A 13321-nucleotide genomic window follows, 5' to 3' on the forward strand; every position below is an offset into this window, starting at 1 on the left:
TCGTTTACCCGATACGTCTGTATAAAACTTTTATTATTTAGTTAATGATATTAGAAAAGTCAACAGAAGTTAGTTAGTTCAGGAGCATCGTGTGTCATGGGAGAGGGATGGAAATCGGTTAGAAAGATGTAGGTGAAGAGTATTAAGGTACTGTAGTCGGTATCTTTCATTTGTAATAGCAAATTCCGTGGAGATCCAAACCTCTTGAATGTTGGAAATCATGATATAAAGAATCACCACTGCCACCACAATCTCCACCGTGTCCTTGAGCCACAACAAAACACATGACTTCACAGCAGATCACAGTTAAAATTTTTTGAAGGCATAACTTTTGTAAAGCGGATAACTATTAAAGAGTTAGTATATCAATAAACAGCACATAACTACTAAACTTGATTTGGATTTGGAATTACAACAATGCCCGAGGATATGACGTTTAGACAGAATTAGCAACACAATTAATATTCTTGATGGGATGAACTAGTAATGCAATAAAGTATACATGTACTTGTACAAGAGTTACACTACAGAGATGACAAATGAGAAGCAAGCTACACACAGCACAATCAGGAACCTGCAAAACACCCTGAACGAGCATCAGTTTTTCTAAGATGACTTATACATATATACAATATAAATCTATCTATACAGATTTTAAACAAGATCAACTGCAGCCTGCAGCCTATATTATTAACATGTTGGTCAATGAATTTAAACATCAGGTTCAGTGTCTTGTTTCTTCATTCATCGAGGGCAATACTGACAGATAAGTTGACAAAATATTATTTTTTTAAGATAAAATCTATAAGTGGGGTCACATTAATTAGGGGCATCTCTCCCCTCAGTTATACTACTGTACATCCGCCTTTTTTCTAGAATCTGGATCACATTTATTGCTGGATAACAAACAAGCTACAACACAATAATTTGACTACTACGTGACACAATCAATACACATAAATTATGTCCAGCATAGTCAACCATTTTGAAAAAAAAAAAAAATCCATACTTGATAATACAAACAATTAATTAATCCCATCCAACCTCTTTGCTACTGATTGACAATAAGTATTGGTTTATAATGTGAATATTTTTATAAGCGCCAGCTTTCCATTCAAGTAAGATGCAAGCATAATATTATAAAATGTTTTTTTTCTGAGTTCAATCTATTCAAAATACCACATCTATTTGTAGCAAGTGTAAAAATTCTTAAAAATTCAATAAAAATGAGTAATTCAAAGTTGCTTCTCTCATTGTTCCCTTTTCTTTTCTTTCCCTTTATCTGTTTTGCTTCTTCCTCTTCTTTCAATACCACTCCCAAATGCTCTCCTCAGCAGACCCTTGCGTTGCTTCTCTTTAAACAAAACCTTTCTTCAATGCATGCCCCAGATGATTTGGCATGTCGTCATTTGCTTGGCTCTGATTATTATCCAGTTATGATGAACTGGAAGAAAAATACAGACTGTTGCAAGTGGAATGGTGTGACTTGCAACCACAACACTGGTGATATTATCGGTATCAACTTAAGTTGTGGGATGCTACAAGGTATCATCCACCCTAACACCTCCCTCTTTGATCTTCCTCATCTCCAAAAACTAAACCTTGCTTACAATGATTTTACTGCTTCCCAACTTCCACCTGAAATTAGTAGGTTTTCCAATAGTCTCACACATCTAAATATCTCTTCATGTGGGCTTGTCGGCGATATTCCTGTGGAAATCTTGTTCCTTCCTAAATTGGTTTCTCTTGATCTCTCTTCAAACAATGGATTGAAAATGAATCCTTATGTTTTAAGGAATCTGTTGCGAAATTCCACTCATTTGAGAGAGGTTGTCATGGCTCATGTTGATATAGGTTGGGTTTTACCCACTTCTCTTAATATCTCTTCTTCTCTAAAATCACTAGATCTTAGCTGGACTGGTTTGCAAGGGAAATTACCTGATAACATGTTCAATCTTCCATATTTGGAAAAACTTGACTTGGCAAACAATTGGTACCTTACTGGTCCATTGCCCAATGTTAACAAGAGCATTAACATCCCTCTAAAGTATTTGGGTCTCTCATCCACCAATTTATCAGGAGATACATTAGACTCAATCGGCTATCTCACGTCCTTGAAATATTTGGATCTCTCTTCTTGTAGTTTGCTGGGGGCGTTTCCCAAATCCTTATTTAACCTTACACATCTTACCACTCTTAATGTAGAAGGTAACATGCTTAATGGAACGTTGCCTTCTTCGTTATTTACTCTTCCCTTAATAGAAGACGTTGTTCTTGGTTTTAACTTGTTTAGTGGAGGCTTACCATCAGAGTTGTTCAAGTGTTGGTCATTAAAACAGTTAATCCTTCGTGCGAACCAATTAGATAGCGAGATTAATCAAGCCTCCACTCCTTTGTTATTCATCCAACTCATCAACCTCAGTCTCCTTGACCTTCAATCGAATAATTTAAGAGGTGTGTGGAATTTCGAAACCTTGTTATCAAGCCTACCAAACCTTACAGGACTCGATCTCTCCTATAGTGGCTTAACTGTTCTCAGCGACGATTCCCCTACCTATGTCAACCCTAATTTCTGGTTTTTAAATTTGGCATCTTGCAACCTAAATGTGTTTCCGGAGTCCTTACGAGCTATGAAAAAGCTTCAATATCTATTATTATATGGCAACAACATAGGGGGTCATATTCCTGATTGGGTAGGGGAGATAGGAGGAAATCAGTTGATTGCTGTGGATCTCTCAAATAACTCTATTACAAGCTTGCCACAGTTTCAATGGGGTGGAGTAACTCAAATGTCCATCAAGTCCAACATGATTCAAGGACCATTCCCTCCATCAATTTGCAACATGAGAAATCTAGAATATCTTGATATGTCCAATAATAGCTTTGATGGAGTGATTCCACAATGCTTTGGAAATATGAGCTCTCTTGGGATGATACATTTGGGGACCAATCTTTTTATTGGAACCATTCCAAATGTGTGCGCATATAATCGACAATTAAAGTGGCTTATTTTGAATGGAAATCAATTTGATGGAGAGGTTCCTATTTTTTTATCCAAATGTAGAGATTTGGAAATACTTGATTTGGGAAACAACCAGTTGTATGGCACATTTCCTGGCTGGTTAGGAGACCTTCCAGGGCTACAGGTTCTTGTTCTTAAATCAAACAATTTTCATGGTCCTATTGAAACATCTTCTACAATTAAACTCCCATTTTCACTTCTGCGAGTTCTTGACATATCTCATAACCAGTTTGCCGGACATCTCCCCGGGAAATATTTTCAATATTTCAATGCCATGAAGGATGCGGTACGGATGGGCTCGACACCAGAATATTTCGAATTCAATGGAAAGTATTACTCTATAGTAGTTGGGGTGAAAGGTCATCAACTTCCATTTCCACAGCTTTTGGTTGACTACACAATTCTTGATTTATCCAGTAACAAATTTGAAGGAAAGATTCCTGACATCGTTGGCACTCTTAACTCACTTATAGTGCTCAACTTATCCCATAACAACCTCAATGGTGGAATCCCACATACTCTGGGTAGTCTCTTGGAGATTGAATCATTGGACCTATCATGGAACAAACTTACAGGAGAGATCCCTCAAAGTCTTGCAGACATCAATAATCTTGCAGTGTTAGACCTCTCACAAAATCATCTTGTGGGACGTATTCCACAAGGAACACAATTCAACACGTTTGAAGGGAGGTCTTTCGAAGGGAATTTGGGATTGTGTGGGTTTCCGTTGACCAAGCATTGTGAGCATCGACGTTCCCCACAACTTGAAGTTACTGATGGTGATGGAGATGAAGATGAGAGTGGATTTACATGGAAAGTGGTGATGTTGGGATATGGATGTGGCACCCTACCTGGATTCGTTATAGCATATGTCATGTTGTCAACTGGAAAACCAAAGTGGTTAAATGCAATATTCGATGCAGCAGAGCATATGATCCAGACAAGGAAAAACAAAATAAGAAGAAGATACATATTTATTGGGAAGTAAACTAGTTTCTGTATGGTATGTGCTTCACATGTTTTCCTGTTTGACCCGAATATGATAAACACCTTATTTTTTTTTCATAGAGAAATTTATGTATTCTTAGTTATGTTTGTTTTTAGTGTTTTTCGAATTTGGATTATTTTGTCTATATTTATTACTTAAGTTAGTTGGTAGGTGGGTGAACATGTTTTAATGGATGTAGAATCTTAATTAATAGCAGTTAAAGTATATACTTTTGTTATTTTGATTCCTTTAATGTTGTTAAATCTTACTCGGGAAATCTCCAAAAAAATCATAATATTTTGGGCCAATTTACGGTTTAATCCTAAATTAATTTTTGTTTACAAAAAAAGACAGATTACCGGCTAAAACTTCGGAATAACCCTTCGTGGCCGGTTTCACAGATTTAGCCAATATCTCGTCTTTTTTCGTTAATTGATCCAAATTTTGAGGCTTTTTCATTAATTGATCAAAATTTTAGGGTTTTTTTTTCATTATTTTTTGCCAATAACCAAAATATTTGGACTTTTTTGAAGATTACATTTAAACTAATGTACATTATATGATCTAAGTTAATATGTACCATTCCCCATCTTCTTTCTTGCGCTCTTTCTAAGCTCACTGTGTGTTTCGTCGCCGTCGTCGAACCCAACAACAAAAGCTCACTCACAAGCATCGTTAACTCCATTGATTTTCCAAAATCATCCATTCACAACTCTGTGATCACTTTCAATCTCCAAATGAAGAAAGGAGAAAATCCTTGCTGATCACATGGATGTTCCTATTACCTAACCATGACTCGAACCATGGTTTGAACCCATACATTAATGGCATTGGCCATAGTGTTGTTAACAACATAAGACGAATCCCACATGGTTTAACCACTGATACCTTGGCTCAAGTCTTACTTGACCCTCGTTTCCCTACAAAAGGGCTAGAAAACCATGAAGAATGAACAATCGAGCTTAAAAAACTCAACATGGGTAAAAAACAACATTTCTCCTTTCTTCATTTGGAGATTGAAAGATGATCTTAGAGTTGTGAATGGATGATTTTGGAAAATCGATGGAGTTAACGATGCTTGTGAGTGAGCTTTTTGTTGTTGGGTTCGACGACAACGACGAAAACACACGGTGAGCCTAGAAAGAGCGCAAGAAAGAAGACGGGGAATGGTACATATTAACTTAGATCATATAATATACATTAGTTTAAAGGTAATCTTTAGAAAAGTCCCAATATTTTAGTTATTGGTATAAAATAATGAAAAAGCCCTAAAATTTTGATCAATTGTGTTTTGGGGTTTAAGTATTGAATTTATGGTTTTATTGAGAATAAAGATGTAGGAGATCAAGAAGATAGGTGCAAAATGGTGATTTGTATATATTTAATGTTTGGCTGAAAGCATGACAAAAGTTTACAATTCAGGTATGAAAAATGTTAATAGTTCTTTTCATGGACCATATCCATTAAAATCAACAAACCACAGGGACAAAAAATTGTACTTTAATTATAAATTGTAGTTGAAAAGTCCACACAAGTAGTCAACAATTAAATCATAGTTGTTGACCGAGTCATATCTGACTGAGTCTGAAGCTCTGACTGCATCTCAGTGAAATTATGTTGTTTGATTACGTATCTGACCGGCTATGTTGACTACTGAAAACGACCATTTTACCCTTTTGTTCTGCTTTGTGACAAATAAAATATATATGTTTGATGAAATATCTAAATAGTTATACAAAATCCAAATGAATAAATATTGCAAATATATAACAATTAGATGAAGTTATGATCTCCTTTGAAAGAATCCACATGAATAAAGATTGCAAATATATAACAATTGCAAACAACAAAATAACTCATCTGTTGAGCTGGTGGATACCGTTTGACATTCAATCACTTTACATTCCAGGTTGTGGTCATGACTCATGCATATGCAAATCGTTCTGGGGTAAGATACATGACAAACAGATTAAAAGTCTATTATGTCTCTTGGAAACCATTTCTAATGCAAAACACATTAATACCAACTTTCTATGGAACACTCCCATTTGTGAGAACAATTATCATTCGTGAAAAGATCTCATTAGTCCATGGTCATCAAGCTTTTTCAACTCTTTGTCATGAAGCTCTAATGCATGCACGAACAATGGGTTATAAAGTTTTATTTACTGATCATTCATTATATGGTTTTGCTGATATTGGAAGCATTCATATGAACAAAGTACTCCAATTTACTTTAGCAGATGTGAGTCAAGCTCTCACATACAAGTAAAGAAAACACGGTTTTAAGATCTGGGCTTCCACCCGAAAAGGTTTTTGTTATACCAAATGCTAATGCTGTGGACACAATTTATTCAATAACTCATCTATTGAGTACGTGGATACTGTTTGACACTTCTCTCTCAATTCTCTAGATCGGTGAAAGGGGCATGATAATAGTGTGAAGGTAAGAAGCAATAATTCGTATTATGATTAAAGAGAATATGGGACTGTGTTTTAAAATTCGATCAGGAACAAGATGCCTTCACACTATTATCAGGAACAAGATGGAGGAAACGAAAGAAACAACACCAAGAAGCAATCAATTCAGAGGCAATACCTTTTACATATGCAATTCGATTAGGAGCATAAACGAAGAACAAGCCACAATGTAGAAGGAAGCGATGGTGAGGCAGGAAGAAGACGGAGCCGGCGCTGGGCGGAGGTGGGAGGAGCCGACGCCTGGAATAGATGACGAGGAAGGAGACTGCAAAGGAGCGTCGTTTGTGATGCACGAAGGGTATAATTGTGGAATTGACCCAGTCAGCATCTCTTTCCCTCATTACCGAGTCAGAACGACTTTTCACACTTATCAAACAAACTGACCGGACCCAATCAGCACACAAACAAACAGTTCCGAACAACCAGCTGTCTTGTTTTTCTTACACGAGTCAAAATTGGAAGCACAACGTAATAAGAAAATTAAAGTCGAGGGCCTATCCAAGATGCTCCATACTACTGAGAAATTATTAAAAAAAAAAACATTTTGACCAAAACCATTGCTACAAATTAATATCTGTTGATAGTTGTGAATTGATACATAAATACATTTTAAAAAGATGTTTGTTTGTTTTTTTTTTTTCGGCAATGACCAATAATAAAAGTAACAAATTTTATGGATGAACGAAGTGGTAAAGTATGTGAACTCGATCCAAATTCGAATTATGTATGTACTTATTTGAGTGAGTTTATGAACATTTGCTGTCCTAAATTAATGTTTTCGGGTTTCTTTATGCCTTCTATAATTTTGTATGTATATATAGTGTTGAAAAGTCAAAATAAGCATACATCATTAACTAATCACTAAAGACCCCCCATTCTCCAATTCAGAGTCTTGGATAACCCCCAAATTCCACAAGGACTTAAAATCCCAGCCAACTTGAATGAAAGACTTCATCAAATAGTATTGTTTACAGCACATAGAACTGGAATTTCAACTTTATGCACAAGTTGCAAGAAGACTAGATGTAATCAAGGACCTACCCACCATATTTAATTTCAAGAAAGACACAACCCAAGTCTTCCCTTCATATGCACCATTGGATCACAAAACATATAAGAGCTTGTTGAATTACTTGGAAATAGCTAGGTAAGTGTTTGTTGAATTCACTCAGAAGATTGCTTTAGATTAGATTAGACATCTAAAAACCTTAATAATATGATTTACCTTTGACTGAGGTATCATATTATCATAGAATCATTTAATTAAAGTTAGGGATATTTTGGTAATTCTCTATGTACCGCCAAAAATTAATTATCTCGAGTTCAAATCTCAATAAAAGACAATAATAGCTATCGAAGGTGTCGGATAGCAACTCCAGACATATACTTTTTATACTAGAATTGAGTATATATACTTGAGCATGTTCAAATGTTTATAGCAAATTAAAGAGGATGAGTAATTCAAAGGTGCTTCTCTTCTTCTCCCTTTTCTTTTTCCTCATCTTTGTTGCTTCTTCCTCTTCTTTCAATGCCACCACTCACAAATGCTCTCCTCAACAGACCCTTGATTTGCTTCTCTTTAAACAAAACCTTTCCTCCATCAATTTCTCATTCGATTACCCTCCATATTATTCCCCATGCCAAGATTGGCTTGGTTCTGATTATTATTATCCAATTATGATGAACTGGAACAAGAATACAGACTGTTGCAAGTGGAGTGGTATCACATGCAACCAAGACACAGGTGATGTTATCAGCATTGACTTGAGTTGTGGTATGCTACAAGGTACCCTCCATCCTAACACCTCCCTCTTTCGCCTTCCTCATCTCCAAACACTCAACCTTGCTTACAATGATCTTACTGATTCCCAACTTCCACGTGACTTTTCTAATAGTCTCACACATCTCAACATCTCTCGATGTAGGTTTACAGGTGAAATCTCTTCGGAAATCTCATTTCCTCCTAATTTGGTCTCTCTTGATCTCTCTGGGAATAATGGATTGCAAATGCAACCTTATGTTTTGAAGAGTATGCTGCGAAATTATACTCATTTGAGAGAGCTCTTGATTTCCGAACTTAATATTTTAGGTTGGGTTTTACCCACTTATCTTGATCTCAAGTCTTCTCTAAAATCACTCGATCTTAGCTACACTGGTTTGCGAGGGAAGTTACCTGATAACATCTTGAATCTTCAATATTTAGAGAAACTTCACTTGAGAGGCAATTCGTTTGTCACTGGTCCAATACCCAAAGTCAACATGAGCATTAACGTCCCTCTCAAGTGGTTACATCTCTCCTTCACCAACTTATCAGGAGAGATACCTGACTCGATTGGCCATCTCAAATCTTTGAACCACCTGGGTCTCTCTTCATGTGGTTTAGTGGGGTCCCTTCCTAAATCTCTTGTTAACCTTAGGAATCTTACTACTCTTAATGTAGAAGGTAACATGCTTAAAGGAACGTTGCCTTCTTCATTGTTTACTCTTCCATTGCTAGAAAACCTTTATCTTGGTAATAACATGTTTACTGGAGGATTGCCATCAGAGTTGTTCAAGTGTCGATCATTAAAGAGATTATCCCTTGACAACAATCAGTTGCATGGCGAGATTAATGGAGGCTCCACTTCACCATCATTCATCCAACTCATCAACCTCACTCACCTTGGCCTTTCATCAAATAATTTCACAGGTTTGTGGGAACTTGAAGTATTGCTATCAAGCCTACCAAACCTTCAATTACTTATGCTATCTGATAGTGGCTTATCTGTTGTCTCCGACAATTCTTCCAGCTATGTCAACCCTGAATTTTCCTTCTTAGGTTTGGCATCTTGCAAATTAAATTTGTTTCCAGAGTCCTTACGAGCCATGAAAAATCTTTCATTTTTAGATTTATCAAATAATAGCATACATGGCCCCATTCCTCATTGGGCAGGGGAGATCGGAGGTGATTTGTTGGATTATTTGGATCTCTCGTATAACTCCATAACAGGCTTGCCACAATTTCAACAAGATGGAATAAATTATCTGTATCTGCAGTCCAACCAGATTCAAGGACCATTCCCTCCATCAATTTGCAACCTGATAAATCTAATCTCTCTGGATATATCCAATAATAGCTTTAGTGGTGTGATTCCACAATGCTTGGGAGATATCAGCTTCTCTCTAGAGTATTTGAATCTCAAGTCCAATCTGATTCAAGGATTCTTCCCTCCATTAATTTGCAACCTCAGCGCTCTAACATTTCTGGATATGTCCGATAATAATTTTGGTGGTGTGATTCCACAATGCTTGGGAAATATCATCTCCTCTCTTTTGATGATGGATATGGGGAACAATCATTTCCATGGCACTATTCCAAATGTGTATGAAGAGTGTGGACAATTAGAGGGGCTTATTTTTAATGGAAATCAATTACAAGGAGAAATCCCACGTTCCTTGTCCAAATGCCAATACTTGAAGGTTTTAGATCTGGGGAACAACCAATTAAATGACACATTCCCCGAATTTTTAGGCGATCTCCCAATGCTGCAAGTTCTTGCCCTTAAATCAAACAAGTTACATGGTCTCATTGAAACTCCATCTACAATTAAAAGTGCATTTCCAAGCATGAGAGTTCTCGAATTATCTCATAATGAATTTGTAGGTCATTTTCCACGAGAGTATTTACAAAATTTCAATGCCATGAAGAACACGGTAACGAATAGCACAAAACCAAAATCTTTGCCAGTGGGTGGAAATTATTACTCTGTCAGTGTGGTGAAAGGCTTGGAGCAAGCGATTCCACAAATTTTGGTTGATTATGTAATTTTGGATCTATCGAACAACAAATTTGATGGGGAGATTCCGAGTGTAATCGGTTACCTTACTTCACTTATGGTGCTTGACCTATCCCACAACAGCCTCACAGGTCGAATTCCCTATGTTTTAGGGAATCTCTCGGAGATTGAATCCTTAGATCTATCATGGAACAAACTCAACGGAGAGATCCCTGGAAGCCTTGCAGAATTGAAATTTCTTAGATCCTTAAACCTCTCGCAAAACCATCTTATGGGGCGTATTCCATTAGGAACACAATTCGGTAAATTTGGCAATTCATTTGGAGGGAATCCAGAACTCTGTGGTCTTCCGTTACCCAAAAAGTGTGGGCATCCAAATGAATAAATAAATTATCTTGTGATTGGTATCTAGTTTACATGTTTTTCTATTTCTTGAGAATGCACCAAATGGTTTACTTGTTTTCTCTATCTAATTTTCTATATATAGGCAACGAAACCCATCGGAGCACCTAGAACTTTTATATTATGCAGTTGTTGATTTGTAAGTGCCAAGATCATGTTGTATATGAAGTTTGTTTGGTTTTATGTTGAATTTACAATTAGAATTATATTTCTTAGAGATGTATTAAAGGTTTTATATATTAAGAGATAATAATAGTACTTATAGGATTTGATCCAAAGCGCCTATGGCCTAGCGTATTAGGACTTTTGGCAAGGCGCCCCTCCGCCAATTGGAACAAAATTGTAGATTAAAAAGTGCGTTATTCAACTTGTGAAACATCAAGACCTCTAGTGATCATTAAGTCATAGTTCAGTGTGATGTAGTTGAGCATAAAATAAGTTGTAAGACTTATTACATCCATTTGATATCATTTGGAAGAGTTATCAGTTATGAAAAGTTTGGGAGCATTTGGACCAAAGTATATTACCTTAATGATTGAAAGAAGCAGATTGTGGGCTTACTACTGCTCGTGTACTTCCCATCACTGCTTGTGTACTAATTAGTCAAGATTTCATGTTTTTTCTATCACTAATGCTTGGCTGATCCGTTTGACTTCAAACCAATTACATTGTTCTTCTAATGATCTCCCTAGTTATTTAAGTTAAGAGATGAGTTGTTGAGCTGAGTTTATTAAGAACTTAATGGAAGGCTTTAGTGATAAGTATAACTATCTATATAGGTGGACATTGAACGCATAACCAAGGCCGAGGATTTAAATATTCTCAAATGCCCTGGACGAGCGAGAAAAAAGAGGCCTTTATTGCTATTATAAGTTTTTTATTTTTAAATAAATATACATACATATATAATATAAAAAAAATTGGGTTCCAAAAAAAAAAAAAATTAGGTTCCAAAAAAATAAAAATTAGGCCCTAGCAGTTGCCCACTTTGCCCCTCCCTCAACGCCCCATGCGCATAACCATTATTGAGTTGAATTGTTAGTTTCACATGATAATAAAGAGTACATATCCTTTAAAATAATTTTATTACATTATCTATATTAAAATAATAGTTGTTATTAAGTTCAAATTAGTTTTGTGCTAGTGGAAAATTTTGTAAGAAAATCGGGATAAAATAGCCTTGGAAATTCTGAGAATTGTGGTTTCACTTTCAGATTAAAGTATTTGGGTGGTACTCCCAATCTTTAATCGGATAAGACTTAGAATTGAGAAAACAGAAGAGAAAAATGTTCAAGATGTTATGAAGAAGAAGAGTAGCAACAACAGATTTTGGATATGATCATATAACCAGAAAAACTTCCGGTCTTAAAACTGCCACATGACAGTTTTATGTCCTAAAACTGTCAAAACATCATAAACTAACTTAAATTCGGGTCTAAAATATGGATCACAAAACCGGGTATATTTACCAAAAATCCAGATTTCTGATGCATTTTTAACATAGTAACATAACATATATAAAAATCCAGCTCGACCCCAGCCAGGGGCTGCCGCCCCTTGGACCCCGCCAGGGGCTGCCGCCCCTTGGACCCCGCTCCCAGGGGCGCTGCCCCCGGACCCCCGTCGGTTCAGGGGCTTCGCCCCTAAATAGCAGTATACTTTCAACAAAGACAAAATTAAACAAAATGTGCACTCCGCACCATACCGATTTGTTCAATAATTTGTCAAAGTGACATTGATCAATAAATTAACCCCATCACACTTAAATAACATTAGTGATATAAAATCACCAACAAATTTCAACCGATTCTTGTGTTAGAAAAATATTCTAACATAGAGAAATGGTTTGTTGATTTTTTTATCAGAGAAATGGGAATGATTTGTGTAATTTGTGTTAGTGAAAATATTTTACTTTTAATTATTTTTATTATATTAATTATATACCGGCGATCTGACTCCGCCACCGGCCCCTAAAACGTTGTGATCGCATTTGCTGCCGCTTTCTCCCTGTCTTTCGCCTCTCACTCAGGGTTGGTTGCCTTCGGTAAGTTCCCTTAATTAACGTCAATTTCTGGTTGATTTTTTCCCAAATGCGTGACTCTTGGTTTTAAATAGCGTAAAGCGCCTCAAAGCGCTTTGGGCTTTGGGAGTAAAAGCGTTAAGCGCTAAGCGAAAGCGCCCGCTTAGAGCACACGAAGCGCACATTATTAAAAAAAATTAAAATATAGAAATTATATACAAATACTTAAAAAAAACCATATCCTGCATATTGCATAAGGCATCAATTTCAAAAGTCAAAAGTCAATTTCAAAAGTTAAAAGTAGCTTCAGGCATGGTGATAAAAAAAGGCAGAACTTAAGTCCTAAATTCTTAATCCTTAATCATAAAAACTAAAAATATGCGAAACGGTCATCATCATCGTCAACTTGGACAACATCATCGTCAACTTGAATGTTGATTCACTTGATTCCAACTGTTGTGTTCAGAGGAGAGAGGAGGGCAGGAGGCTGAAGATGAATATGGAGAAGAAGAAACGTTTTCCCGCCTACTGATGTTACAACACGTATGAATTCTCATTTTAATAACCCTACAACCTATGTATCTAATTAAAAATACACTAAACCTGGCCCAGCTAATTAAATAAGCCCAGTA

General features: G+C 36.3%; 2 protein-coding genes and 1 long non-coding RNA gene across 3 annotated transcripts; 2 read left to right on the plus strand and 1 right to left on the minus strand.

Moving 5' to 3' along the window:
- Positions 1 to 1137: 1137 nt before the first annotated feature.
- Positions 1138 to 4199, plus strand: LOC145161385 (receptor-like protein 9DC3). Its single transcript, XM_079080896.1, has one exon. The coding sequence runs from the start codon at positions 1227 to 1229 to the stop codon at positions 4008 to 4010; it is 2784 nt and encodes a 927-aa protein (XP_078937022.1). The 5' UTR covers positions 1138 to 1226; the 3' UTR covers positions 4011 to 4199.
- Positions 4200 to 5756: 1557 nt separating this feature from the next.
- LOC145157093 (uncharacterized) lies at positions 5757 to 6941 on the minus strand. Its single transcript, XR_013737085.1, has 2 exons — positions 6610 to 6941; positions 5757 to 6138 (listed from the first exon to the last, which is right to left on the minus strand). It is a non-coding gene; the product is annotated as an uncharacterized LOC145157093 (long non-coding RNA).
- Positions 6942 to 7921: 980 nt separating this feature from the next.
- On the plus strand, positions 7922 to 10814 carry LOC145161386 (receptor-like protein 6). Its single transcript, XM_079080897.1, has one exon. It carries the CDS (start codon positions 7944 to 7946, stop codon positions 10650 to 10652), a length of 2709 nt encoding a protein of 902 aa, XP_078937023.1. The 5' UTR covers positions 7922 to 7943; the 3' UTR covers positions 10653 to 10814.
- The last annotated feature ends 2507 nt before the right edge of the window (positions 10815 to 13321 follow it).

This window comes from Lactuca virosa, chromosome 2 (assembly GCF_052849685.1).
Source record: "Lactuca virosa cultivar CGN04683 chromosome 2, Lactuca_virosa_CGN04683_v6, whole genome shotgun sequence".
Taxonomy (NCBI): Eukaryota; Viridiplantae; Streptophyta; class Magnoliopsida; order Asterales; family Asteraceae; genus Lactuca; species Lactuca virosa.